Genomic DNA, 14,593 nt, shown 5'->3' on the forward strand with positions numbered 1-14,593 from the left:
ATAAGATAGGTCATAACTCCTCCCCCATCCTTATTTACAGTCAGCTCAGAAGATTGCCCTGCCTGTTATTGACTGTTAGTCTCCCCGCCTTCAGTCCTCCCAGTCTTTCTGGGCACCTGCCACTGCTGAATCGATTGCTTTTTCAACACAATGTTGCTTCTGTTGTCTAGTTTTTTTTCCTTAACATGAGACTTTTTTACCCCGATGAAGACAAATATCCTTACGCATATTCATCAGGATGCTTTTCCTTTGGCTTCTCCTTGAAGTGTAGTTCAGTGAAGGAGGGTGAGAACAGCTGTGAAGTGATACCACCAATGATGAAGTGCCCAGGCTGATAATATTGGTGTTGGACATGGATGGGATTAGTCACACAGTGCAAAGCAGGATGCACCAAAAACAGAGGAAGCACTATGAGTAGCACCAACAAGAGCAACACTAACATCCTGAGCTGAAAATTCATTCCTCTTAACAGTTAAGCCCCTGTTTCAGCTTAAACTCATTAGCATCCTCCACTGTCAGCCTACATTAAAATTTGGCAGCTCTTGGCTGTGGGTATAAACAGCAGATTAGCTCTTGTTGGCACTGGGTGGTCTTTATGTACATTCTGAAGTTTCACCCTGGCATATGCTTGTGGACATCAAAGTGCCATGTGGATATTGCCAAAGGAAGGCTGAATCACAGTGGTTTCAGATAACTACATGCTTCACAGTAATTATCATAGTCCATAGTCTCTGGAGCATCGAAAACTATTTGGCATCATGCGCAGCATAAACACCTAGCAAATTATGTTTTCCCTGGCTTTTCAGTAGAGCATGAGACTCTTAATTTCAGCATCATGGGTTTGAAAGGGTAAGAATTCAGGAGTCTGCCAAACCTAGTATGTTTCTGTTTAGAAAGGCCACAGTACAAGTCACAATAATGATGAAACCCACATAGTCCAATATATAATGGAACAGAGTGAATGTCCCTTTATTATAATGAAGTACAATTTCTGGAGTCAGTGAGTGCATGTTGAAATCTGGGAACAGCTAAGAAATTGCTTGCCAGAGAGCACCATTTTAAAATCTTGTAGCAGGAAAGAACAGTGGAATAGACAAGTCTTTCCCCTTCCATTTCTTCATCAACCAGATGAAGAGAGGGAAGCATAGAAATCAGTTTGACACCCTTAAAGGACTTAAGAAACCATAACTACAATGAAAAAAACATTATATTTACTCAATTATAACAACATAGGGGATCTGCAAACAACCAAATTCACATAATTAGTCAATCAAAAAATAGTCTGGGCAGAGAAATTCTCTAAGTCAGGAGGGATCAATGACATACTAACTGGGCTTTTTGTGATTATTCTGATGGGAGTGAGGACAAGACATAAATGGAATAAACATTACTATTATTAATGTGCTAACTTAGATCTGCTACAAGGCAAAGAACTAATATGTTAGTATGGGCTCAGATGACAATGTTCCCTAACCTTTCGGCAAAATTAACCAAACCCAAGGCAAGACCCAATAGAGGCAGTGGCCATGCCTTTCATAGCCTACCTGCCAGAAAGGAAAGCCAAGAGCCCATGCTGGAGAACAGCTATAGCTCAGTGGAAGAGAAGGTCCAAGATTCCATCCCCATCAACTTCATACAGTTGGGTAAGAGGTATGTCTGAAACCAAAGCTGTTCCCGGTCAGTGTAGACCAGGCATAGGCAAATTCGGCTATTTCATGGGAGAACTAATACGCAAAATCGTTTTAGTACAGTATTTAGTCACTCTAGATCTGAGTGTTACTGCTGGATGACTGAGAATAAAAACCAACCAATCAAGGTAATCATTAGCCAAGTCCTTAGCTCAAAGAGAAAAAGAGCAACAAAGAGAACTTATCATCTGAAATCTTAGTCCCAAAAGGCACAAAGTGGTGGTGATGATGATGATAATATAAACTTAATCAGTTGTGTGAAGTTTTAATTGATTTATATTGGGTTTGTACCCAGTGCTACTCCTTGAGTCTACTTTGTCACTAGGTAGCTGCAGTAGCTTCCAGTACCAATTTCCAGGAATGGGAAACCTTGACAAGTCCACATTTGGTGGCATGGTTTAAGAACATATGGAATTTGGTTATTGCTGAAAAAATTACATATAAATTGTATGCAACCAGGGGGAATGGAGGACCAAGATCATTTCTGATGGGATTTTATTTCATATGCTTTGAACTTTGCTCAATAGTCACCATCCATGCCAGGTTCAGTAATATGGATGTATTGATTTATATTGGTGTGTTTCTTTTTCTTATTATTTATTTTTTGTTTCCTGTCTATATGGTATGATGCAATGCTGTCAGCAGAAAAAACATTAAAAAGTAAATGTTCCACAGTGCTAAAGTATAACAAAAAATAATAATCAGAAATACATGACAGGGTCCCAAATCACTTATACCTTTCCCCATAGAAGTATGTAGAATGATAACACAATAAATGAAACCACAGATAATTGATTTTATTAGGTGTTTTTGTTGTTCAACTCAGACTTTGCAACAATCATGTTGGATTTAGTGGGAAAGAGCCATTTTTGTCATAAAGTAATTAGAAACTTAGCATTAGTCTCTACTATAATTTAATTAATTAATTTTTCATAAATGAAAACAGAATCTGTTCTGCTGTTTATATTTTTTTCCGTATTAGATTTTCTCTGTTATTTAACTCAGGTCTCACCAGAATGATGTAGCATTTTGGGGAAAAGATGCAACCCAATAATCCAGCACTGGAAGCCAAGATGGAGAAGATCTCCACAGTTACCATGTACTTTCCTTGTGTGCTCAGATAAGTAGGAACAAAGGAGATCCAAACACTGCAAAATAACAGCATGCTGAAGGTGATAAACTTGGCTTCATTAAAAGTGTCAGGTAATTTACGGGCTAGGAAGGCCACAATGAAGCTGACAGTAGCCAGGAAGCCCATGTAGCCCAAAACACAATAGAACAGGAGGACAGACCCTTCATTACATAACAATATGATTTCTTCAGCTGATGAGTGCATATCCAAATCTGGGAATGGGGGAGAGGTTGCCAGCCACAGAGCACAGATCCATACTTGAATAATGGAGCAAGAGAGGACAGTGGAATAAGCCAGTCTTTTCCCGACCCAGTTCCTCATCCTGGATCCTGGTTTAGTAGCCATGAATGCCAAAACCACAGAGATGGTTTTGGCCAAGATGCTAGACAGGGACACAGAGAAGATGATACCAAAAGCAGTTTGTCGGAGAAGGCAGGTTGCCTCAGTAGGCTTTCCAAGGAACAGCAAGGAGCAGAGGAAACACAGGAGGAGGGAAGTGAGGAGAATATAGGTGAGGCTTCTGTTGTTGGCTTTGACTATGGCAGTGTCCCGGTGTTTAATGAAGATAACCAGCACCAGAACTGTGACCAGAGACAACAAGAGTGCAGAGATAGTTGAAATAATGGCTAAAGTTTCATCAAAAGCCAGGAAGTTTTGAATCTTAGGAATGCATTGATTCTGCCCTCTGTTTGGGTAATGATCCTCTTGGCAATTCACACAAGTTTCTTGTTCTGAAAATGTAAATTAATTATGATCAGCTAAGAACAATCAAGACTGTTCTCAGGATTCATTTATTTTAAGCAAGGGAAGTTTTTAAATGTTTTTGGCCAAGAGCTTTAAAGATACAAGCATTGTATCTGGATATTTCTATATTAATGATATTTTCTTTTGGTGTGATTTTTGGACCACTTCCACCTAATATAAATTTTATATATATATACAGTGGTACCTCAGGTTACATACACTTCAGGTTACATTCGCTTCAGCTTACACACTCCGCTAACACAGAAATAGTGCTTCAGGTTAAGAACTTTGCTTCAGGATGAGAACAGAAATCAGGCTCCGGTGGTGTGGCAGCAGCAGGAGGCCCCATTAGCTAAAGTGGTGCTTCAGGTTAAGAACAGTTTCAGGTTAAGAACGGACCTCCGGAACGAATTAAGTACTTACTCCGAGGTACCACTGTATATATATTCATTCTTTACCACCCATCATATCATTCAACGTTCACAAGGTGGTTTATAATTTAAAAATAATAACTAGTCATAAGAACTGAAATGTGGGTACTTCAAAAGTTTGGGAGAAATACTGGTTACCATACTTTTACATGTATAACACGGCCCCATGTATGACACACCCCCTATTTCTGGGGACTCAAATTTAAGAAAATGGTGGGGAGATTCCCCAAAGTTGTTGAGCTTTTTGGGTGGAGGATTGCACAGGGTTGTTGAGCTTCTTTTTGTCCCCTGCTCCAATCAACCAATCAACAACAGCCCATGCTGCAGCCACCAATAACAATCACCAACTTGCAGCAGCAACCAATCCCACATTCCCACAATGCACTACCCATGTATAAGATGACCCCTAATTATGAACATGATTTTTGAATATGCACAGAAAAGTACGGTAATTTGTTGACAGTCTTCTCTATCTCCCAAAACAACCTCCTTCTTAAGGAAGATAACTCTACTGTTTCCTCCCAATGTAGAACTTTTATTTTCTTCCAGACCCTCTCATCCCATGTTACATTTTTCATTCATGGAAATACAGCTCTACATTCATCCCACTAATCCGATGTATGAAAATTATTTTGCTTTAAACATATTTTATCAAAATACATGCTTAATAAAGGATATCAGTATTGCTGTACCCTCACATTACCACAGCTGCTTGTGTTTTGTGGAGCACTGATGGACAGATTGAGATGAAGGAACAGCCAAGGGATGTATGAATCATATTATTCTGTATCTGGGGTGAGGAGGGGAGGGGAGGTTAAGCAGATCTCTTTAATAAATGGTATATGTACTAAACACATGTCCTACCCATCTCATTTGAGATCATTCCTTCTGCACATCGAACACAATCATAGCAGCAAAATTTCTTTCCTTCCTTCTTTTTCTTTCCATAACCAGGATGGCAGTTATCAGAATTAAAAGTAATGCCATGAGCTGGCTGTTCAGGAAAGCCAAATGTGCAGGTTTGTGTTTCAGTATATTCTCTTTTTTATCATAATATTTTATTGTATTTTCAGTTTACAGAAAAAAGAAAAAGAGTATACCAAAGAAAAAAAGAAAGAAAAAATAATAATCCAACTTTCGAAACACATTTTAAGTCACCAACGGACTTCCCCACATTTCCCTCACCCTGCATTCTTTACAATAAATATATTCAGTAAATTATTACCTTGTTTCATGTCTTATTTATATCTTTCAGAATATTTAACTTTTAAATTTAAAGTACCTTTTATCAAATATTTATACCTTAAACAGAAACATATAATAACTTTAAATTTCATCTTTTTCTTGCTTATAACTTAACTTTCTATTTTCTCAATCTAGTTGCAGGAGCGAAGATTTCCAAATCATGCAGATTCTTAACATTCATACAACTTATAATGCTTTTGTAAATAGTCCTTAAATTTTTTTCCAGTCCTCTTCCATTGTTTCTTCTCCCAAATCTCGGATTCTGCCCGTCATTTCAGCCAGTTCCATATAGTCCATCAACTGCATCTGCCACTCTTCCAGCGTGGGGATGTGTTTCAGTATATTCTCACATACCTCCCTATACTATGGACAAATAATAGAGTGTGATGCTGATAATGCCAAAGTGGCAGGTTTGATCCCTTTATAGGACAGCTTCATATTCCTGCATTGCAGGGGGTTGGGCTAAATGAATGGTTCTCAGACAATCGTCTCCATCTGTTTTTGGGCTACAACACCCACCATCCCTAGCTAGCAGGACCAGTTTTCAGGACTGATGGGAATTGTAGTTCAGAAACAGATGGAGACTCAAGTTTGGGAAGCACTGGGCTAAATGATTCTCAGGGTCCCTTCCAACTCTACAACTCTATGATTTGTGAAGATGTGCTGTTGTTTAATATGTAGTTCTCATTGCAGGCCAATGACACATCTCTACCAGCATATCCTGGCCATGGCGTTTGCTGTAAAAGAGATCAGTGGAAATCCCCAAATCTTACCCAATGTCACTCTAGGATTTCACATTTATAATAGCCATTTCAGTGCAAGCTGGACCTATCAAGCCTCCATGGAACTTCTCTCTAGACAAGGACGACTCATCCCTAATTACAAGTGTGATGTGCTGGACACCCCAGTTGCAGTCATTGGAGGATCGAACTCTGAAGTAGGCCTTGACATGGCAACAATCCTCTGCATCTACAAGATGCCACAAGTAAGATGTGTACTTGGGTTTATTACTGATGGGTCATAAGCAAGCCAATTACAAATATAATCAGATTGAATGTGGGTACTTGAATGAATGAGTGATTCACCATGGTTGAGATTTAGAGGACCAGCAAATGAAGGTACAGTCAAACCTCAGTTGTCAAATATAATCCATTCTGGACGCCCGTTCAGCTTCTGAAACATTTGAAAGCTGAGGCGCAGCTTCTGATTGGTTGCAAGAGAAATTGGCAAAAGTCAGAGTACAGGCAAAAAATAGGCAGTGGGAGATTTTTCTAACTTGGCTCCATAAATTATTGAAGGACATGCAAATACTGAAGCATCCCCATGTAGACACAACATATGGAATCATTCCTCACTGAACATTATAATGAAGAATCATATGAACTGTGGAGACATTATATGGACATGTAGATCAAGCATGAAACAATTCCACAATGGTTTGCCGTTACAGGCACATAACAGCTGTGGCAGGTCCAGGGAGAGCCACAAGAATGGACACAGTAGACTGGTATTGGGTTGCATTAGGCCACAGCTTTATTGATTCCAGGACAGCGTAGGTTTGGCTAAGGCTAAGTCTACTTGCTATCTGATAGGAATCTGGTGGCATTGACTTTGTGTTAGGGATTGCAGCATGTATTGGGTGCCACAACCCCACACAGGCTGCCATTGGGAGAGGTGTATTGGCCCATCAGTCCCCCAGTGGACTCCCGGACAAAGTCACCACTCCTAGACCCCTCTAATGGGGTATCCCTGTGACTAAGAATCCAGCCCAGTGCCTTATCTGTCAAAGTTGTGAGGATTGTTATGAAGTAGGTGAAAACCTGCAAGCTGGCCAATTTGCTGGCAGGGGAAAATTCCTCCATGACCTTCAATACGGTGATTGAGTAAACCATAGCAAGGTCCATATGCAACTCTCCTGCTCACCCACACAGTGAACCCCTAACAGACTAGGTAGGTGAAAAATCCAGAGACAATCAGCCAAGAGGGTGTCCTACACCTGGCTGCTCCCTTAAATAGGCCAGGGGCGGGCTGGGTGCAGCTCCCAAGCCCCTGCCACTGATTGGCCTTGTGGGCACTGCCCACCCATATTGGCAAAACTGATGTGGCCAGCAATAGGGTGGCACCAGGTGACCAACTCCTCCCCTGGCCATGCCAGAAGATGGTGGCCTCTCAGAACCCACCATGGCTGCACCATGCTGCCATCACCCACCCAGAGCTCCAGATATGAAATTTTGATGTTGTCCCACTGAATTCCACATAGCAGCCTGTTGTTATTTATTCTTGCAAATTCTAAACATTTTGTGAATCTAATGGGAGAAGAAACTTTTTTTAAAAAAAAGTTAGTTTCTTCTCTAATACGTTGAATCATCAGTTCCATTGCTACCCCCAATGGCAGCCTCTTTTCCTGTCACGCTATTTCCTGAGTCTCAGAAGCGAGCATTTAATATGTGAAGTAGGAGTTGGAATTAGGGAAGATGTTAGTGCGCACAACCTCATGCCAGTGTGGAAGTCGCTGTGAGCTGTCAGCTGTGTAACATGAGGTAATGCATGTTCTTTGAACTTTTGTTCATTAACTATATTTATTCTTCCCCATTTGAACTATAAAATTGTGGTTTTCTTGAGTCAAAATGAGAGTACTCCTAAACATTTTTAAAGAAAAAAAGCACTGTCTATATCTGCAGATTCCAAATCAACATAAATAAATAACAAATTGAATAGCCCCTGTCAATCGATACTCATTAACTGAAAGTTGAAATCTTGTTTTGAGTTTATTTGGTATTTGGATCTCAACATTTGGTATCTCCTTTCCTTATCTCTTTATAAAAATGATCTTCTTTAGCTCGTCTATGGCTCTTCTCCTATTTTGAATAAAGACATGCAAGCGCTTTTCTTCCATAAAATATTTCCAGATGGGGCTCAACAATATGAGGGGATCGTCCAGCTACTGCTGCATTTCAGTTGGACGTGGATTGGCGTTCTTTTTCTCTACGATGACACTGGAGACAGATTTGTACAAAACGTTCTTCCCATGTTTGCCGAGAAGGGCATCTGCTTTGATTTTATAGAAAGTTTTCCTAAGGTATCTTTTTCTGATGATTTGGATGACCTGGTGGAGGAAGGTTCTAAAACAATCAGCATTGTTGTGGGAAGCACCACAAATGTTGTAGTTGTGAATGGTGAAATTCATACAATTATGGTAATGAGAATGATGCCCACACTTGCAGAAGCAAATGGCATAAAAATAGAAGGCAAGGCAAAAGTCTGGATTATGACAGCTCAGATGGACTTCACATCCTTTCCCGTTCAAAGAGGTTGGGACATAGCTTTCCTCCACGGAGCTCTAGCCTTTGCAGTTCATTCTAGGGATCTTCTAGGATTCCAGAAATTTATTCAGATGAGAAACCCAATCTTGGAAAAAGAAGATGGCTTCGTCAGGCTTTTCTGGGAAGAGGCATTTCATTGTTATTTTACTGATCCTACTTTGGAGGAGAAAGACAAACAGATCTGCACTGGGCAGGAGAATATCGAGAGCCTTCCTGGGTCTGTTTTTGAAATGAGCATGACAGCCCACAGCTACAGCATCTACAATTCTGTATATGTTGTGGCACATGCTTTGCACACCATGCTTTCCACCAAATTAAAATACAGAGGAATGGCAGGTACAGCAAGGTGGGAACTTTTGAATCAACAGCCATGGCAGGTAAAGTTCTATTCCGAATAATACAGAAGTTTGTTGCTAAATCTGGCTAGTTATAGGGTACCATGATATCATAATTCATATGAAGTCAGCCCTGGTTTCTTGAAAACATTCCAGCAAAGTTAAGAAGCCCTAAATATTGTGCTAAAGGATTATCATGATCAAGACAACCCAAAGCAACTTACAACCAAACAAATATCCAATAAACCCCACAGAGATACATTAAAACCAAGAGGAAAAAGAAATACATTAAAAATATCTCACCCACTTCTAAAAGGCCATAGATAGTTCAAGACCCAATATGTGGTTACAGAGGACAGTTTTCTGCCTGGCTCCTAAAGATATATAGTGATGGTGCCAGGTGAGCAAAACTAGGGAGAGTGTTCCATAGATAGGGAATGCTGCAGAAAACTCCTGTTCTTCTGTTGCCACCCTCTGGACCTCTCATAGAGTGGGCACAAGAAGTAGGGTCTACCATGATGAGTGCAGGGTCTGGGTTGGTTCATATGTGAAGAGGCGGTCCTTGAGATCCCTGAACCATTTACGGCTTTATAGGAAAATAATGCAGTGGTACCTTGGTTCTCAAACTTAATCCATTCCAGGAGTCTGTTCGACTCCCAAAACTGTTCAAAAACCAAGGTGCAGCTTCCACTTGGCTCCAGGAGTTTCCTGCACTCAAGCCGTCGGATGTTCGGATTCCGAAAAATGTTCGCAAACATTTTACTTACTTCTGGTCATATCCAGAGAGTAGCACCCTAAAAAGCTTAGGGCCCATCTATCTGAAAGAATGTCCTCTTTGACCTTTGAGGTTTGTTTGGGAAACAAAAAAAAAAGAACATTCAAGTAGATCATATTGCTTAAAAGAATCAACACTATCACCCTTTTTATATGCCCATAAATATCTCCCCCTCTTTCGGCAACCTCATTAAGAGAGAGAGAGAGAGAGAGCGGCAGCTTTTAAACAGACCACAAACCATTATATCAATCATGAAATATATGTCATTGTGTTTGGACACATTCATGAATTCTCTCCCACTTCCTATATAGCTCCACCACTTTCTGAGAAGTGTATCGTTTAATAATAATGCTGGGGAAGAAGTTTCATTTGACCAAAACGGACAATTAGTCTCTGGATTTGATATTATCAACTGGATCACATTCCCAAATGAGTCATTTCTTAGAGTCAAAGTTGGAAGGCTGGATTCCCAGGCTCCTCTGGACAAGGGGTTAACCATTCATGATGATGCCATCATGTGGCCAGACAGATTTAACCAGGTAAGTTCCATTTCAGAAAGTCCGCTGATATTTTTTCCAGTGGGCCATAGCAATTTCACTGTAATATATTAAAGCATCCATTCTCAGATCAAACTAGATGTAACTATGGAAATATAAAGCCATCACACTAATCAAAATTACCACCAAAATAAGATATTATAATAGTGTTGGGGGCATAGGAGGACCAACATGGTATAGGTATGGGGAAGAAATCCAGTGAAAACAAATCATGATGGGATGACCTATAAGTATGCAGGACCTATAAGTATGCAGGATTAGATAGACCAATGGCCTATCTAATCCAGCATCTTGTTGTCACAGTGGCCAACCAGATGCTTATGAGAAGCTAGAAGGAGGACTTGCACACAATAACACTCTCCCTTCCTGTAGTTTCCAGCAACTGGTCTTCAGAATACCCTGATGAACCACTTACCTTATGTCTCACATATGATGTTGGATAACTGCCTGTATTTCTTTTCTTTTTCTTTCTAAAATGCAGTTACAGCCGCCAACATGTGACTGCCTAATGCATGGCAGTTCTGCTTCCCCATGTCTTGAGAAGAAAGCAAATCTTCAGGAACTTGCAGATCCTGATGACATCCCATGACTGATAGAGGGAATTATACATAGCAATGTATATAAAATACATTTGTAAGTTGAAATCAAATAACTTATAAATGGCTGTAAATAATTTTTAAAGCAAACAGGAGAAACCATGAGCGAATTTTTAAACAGTTTCACTCAGATTTGTGCAGATTCTTTCTAAAATAGTTTCAAACTATAAGTATCTAGGAGTGGCGGCCCAGGCCTCAGGAACCAATAAAATTCATATTAATTCCATCGGGAGTGCTAGGGAAAGATCTGCTAACTGTATCCTCAAATTCCTTAGAACTAAAATTATATAAGGCCCTAAAATTATATAAGGCCAAAACACTGGCACAGCTCCTTTATGGATCCTTTTTGGGCCCACCATCCTCTTTTTTCACTCTCCTTGAGAGAGTTCAATCTAAATTTCTCAGAGCCCTCTTACAAGTCCCCAGATGTGTTTCAAATGCATGGGTTAGATTAGAAATGGGGATGATGAGAGTCAAGGCTCATATTAACGTAACATCAATCTGTAAGTGGTTGACATTGAAATTGCTCCCCCAAGGTATAGCTTCACTGATTCATTGTGATCATTTCCAGTCTGGCTGGCAGATAGCGGCCCTGAACTCTCTGCAGAAATTGGGTCTTGCTCCTCAAGCCATCTTAAATATGGGATTGGATCAAGTAAGATCCATGGTCAGACAAAGAATTATGGACATAGAGAGACAGCAGGACTGCTTGAGGTCCCCTGATTACATAATTGCAGAACACGAGAGATATGTTGCTGTCCCGGCAGCATACCTCCATTTCCTTGTATCCAGAAATGCAAGAAGGGCCTTTACTCTCGCCAAAAGTTTGGCTCTGCCTCGCCGGTTCTGGAAGTATCTTTTGGAAAAGTCCCTTACACCCAGAGACTTTGCGCCTGCCCATTAGGGGAAATAGGAAGCCCTGAACACTTATTTTTTAGATGTCCTTTTTACGATGAGACAGTAGAGATACCATCGACCCCCATCTGGTAAGGCTTACTGACCTTCTGGACAAGCCAAAACTCAATTTTCTCCTGTTAGGCAAAAATCACAAGGCCAGATTTTGCGCACAGAATTGTAGATGCAGAACACCCCCCGGAAAACTGCCATAGCTGACCTCCTGGGTGTCCCAGGGTCGATCTGCATGTTAGTCTAATTTTAGGTATTTTCATGTACATGTGACTATTTCAATTTTAATCTATAAGGTGTTATTGTATACTGTTTTAAATGTCTATTTCACTTTTATGAAAGTAGTCTCAATTGTGCTTCTTGAACTGGTCTTTGATCGTAATAATAAATTATTATTTTTTATTATTATTATTATTATTATTATTATTATTATTATTATTACCCACATGGAACCAGGAACGGGGTATGCTTTAATAGTATTGTATAAAAATAGCTAGAGGGATATTTATATTGCAGGAAAGGTATAGAATGTGTTGAATTGACCCCTAATATACAGAGAAGCCCCCAAAGCTCTGTTAATTAGCATATCCATATAATGACAGCAGCAAATCATTGCCATGGATCCACCATGTCAATAGCTAGATGCCCTCCGGAGCGAGCAATCTCACTTGCTTCCACTTCACGATCCACCGGAAGTCTCCCAGAAAACATTCAAAGACTATTATAGTAGCTTTGCCTAAGTTTTGTCTGGTCTGTTTCCTAAGACTAATTGCATAGATGTCACAATTGCAAAATATAGCTTGCTGGTTCTGTGAGATTCAAACAAGACAGTTGATTAGAATATTTATAAAATGCTTTTAAAAAAATTCAGAAGATCCTTCTCACTGTTACCCTATGTTACGACCAACATTCAAGTCTCATTCCTTTACATCAGTCTCTCAGTTACTGTGATCCAAAGCCAGTGTTTAAAGAAGCCTCAGTTGAAAACTCAAGTGTTTTCTAAGAGAATGCATAAAGGGCAATGAATGTAAACAAAACAAACCTTAATGGTTTCTCTATATATAGTACGATGAACTCAGTGCTTTTCTTCTAGAAAAGAATGGTTCTGGTACTGTGTATAAGTTCTGGTGTGCACCTAAGAAATAGTAACATAGCTACACTTATAAAAGTTGGTGCTGTTGAAACATTTACCAAAATGGTTTTCATGAAAACAAAGGTGTAGGAGAAATGGTAGAGGTACTGATTCCAGTACTGGAGTTTGTTGAAATAAAGCACTCTCACATTGCCATATGGCAAGCTACCTATGGCAGAAATGTAGATTTCCTAGCATGGGGTTGTTATATGAGCTGCAGATTACCAACCCTACTTTTCTTTCATTAATGGACAGGCAAAGCCCCTTTCTGAGTGCAATGAGAAGTGCCTTTCAGGTTATAGTAGAACCAAGAAGGAAGGGCGGCCCCCTTGCTGCTATGATTGCCTCCCATGTCCAGAAGAGAAGATTTCAAACCAGACGGGTAGGAGATTTATTTTATGCTATGTAGCTATGTTACTATTTCTTAGGTGCACACCAGAACTTAATTTCCATAATGTGTACAGTGTATGGAGGTGGATTATATACTGTCTGATATTACCATTGAGAAGTATGTCATTTACTTTTTAAGTCAAAGTTTGCTGGGTGGGCACTTACTTGTAAAGAAAACAACATTTTCTTTTTCAGACATGGATGACTGCTTTGAATGCCCTGGAGACCAGTATTCAAATATTTACCAGAATGGATGCCTTCCGAAACAAATAACCTTCTTGTCTTATGAAGAACCTCTGGGGAGCAGTTTGGCTACTCTTGATCTCACCTTTGCTTTCATCACAGCTTTGGTGCTTCAAATCTTCATTAAGTACAGGGATACTCCCATAGTCAAGGCCAACAACCGGAACCTCACCTATGCTCTCCTCATCTCCCTCTTGCTCGCTTTCTCTTCTGCTTTGTTGTTCATTGGCCAGCCTGTACAGCTAACGTGCCTCCTTCAACAAACTGCTTTTGCCATGATTTTCTCAGTGGCAGTTTCTTGCATATTGGCCAAAACCACCATTGTGGTTCTAGCATTCATGGCCAGCAAGCCAGGGTCTAGGATGAGGAAATGGGTAGGCAATAGACTATCTAGCTGCATTGTCTTTTGCTGCTCCCTTATTCAGACTGGTATTTGTATGATTTGGCTGATAACTTCTCCCCCATTCCCAGATTTTGACATGCATTCAATGACTGAAGAAATTGTACTAAAATGTAACGAAGCTTCAACTATGATGTTTTGCTGTGCCCTGGGATTCATGGGTTTCCTTGCCATTGTCAGCTTCACTGTGGCTTTTCTGGCTAGGAAGTTACCCGACAGCTTTAATGAAGCCAAGTTCATCACCTTCAGCATGTTGGTCTTTTGCAGTGTTTGGTTGTCCTTTATTCCAACCTACTTGAGTACCAAGGGGAAATATATGGTGGCGGTGGAGGTCTTCTCCATCTTGTCCTCTAGTTTTGGATTACTGGGCTGCATCTTTTTCCCTAAATGCTTTGTTATTTTGCTGAGGCCAGAGTTGAACAGCAAAGAGAAACTGATAAGAAGAAAGAGTTGAAGAATCAACATGTCTCTGTCATGCTGAGGTGTTATGTACTGTTTTTATTCCCAGTAAAGAATCATATATAACTATGATATGGAACATCAGTTTGGGGACCAAAACAATCCTCCAGGATTCTTTACCTGCCTTGTGGATCTCTGCCCAGACTATTCCTGTGTCCTGCCACACACCACTCAGTGACCTTGTTTGACCCTCCTTGACTTTTTTGCTAGGTTGCAGTGTGTCCTTGAGGTCTAATA

At 40.2% G+C, this 14,593-nt stretch overlaps 1 protein-coding gene across 1 annotated transcript; it reads left to right on the plus strand.

Moving 5' to 3' along the window:
* Positions 1 to 13,451: 13,451 nt before the first annotated feature.
* On the plus strand, positions 13,452 to 14,351 carry LOC310830896 (vomeronasal type-2 receptor 26-like; the record flags this gene model as incomplete). The annotated part of the gene is made up of 1 exon (XM_083710731.1): positions 13,452 to 14,351. One exon carries the CDS (start codon positions 13,452 to 13,454, stop codon positions 14,349 to 14,351), a length of 900 nt encoding a protein of 299 aa, XP_083566857.1.
* Between the last annotated feature and the right edge of the window lie 242 nt (positions 14,352 to 14,593).

Source organism: Podarcis gaigeae, assembly GCF_964106915.1.
Source record: "Podarcis gaigeae genome assembly, chromosome: 13".
Classification (NCBI taxonomy): domain Eukaryota; kingdom Metazoa; phylum Chordata; class Lepidosauria; order Squamata; family Lacertidae; genus Podarcis; species Podarcis gaigeae.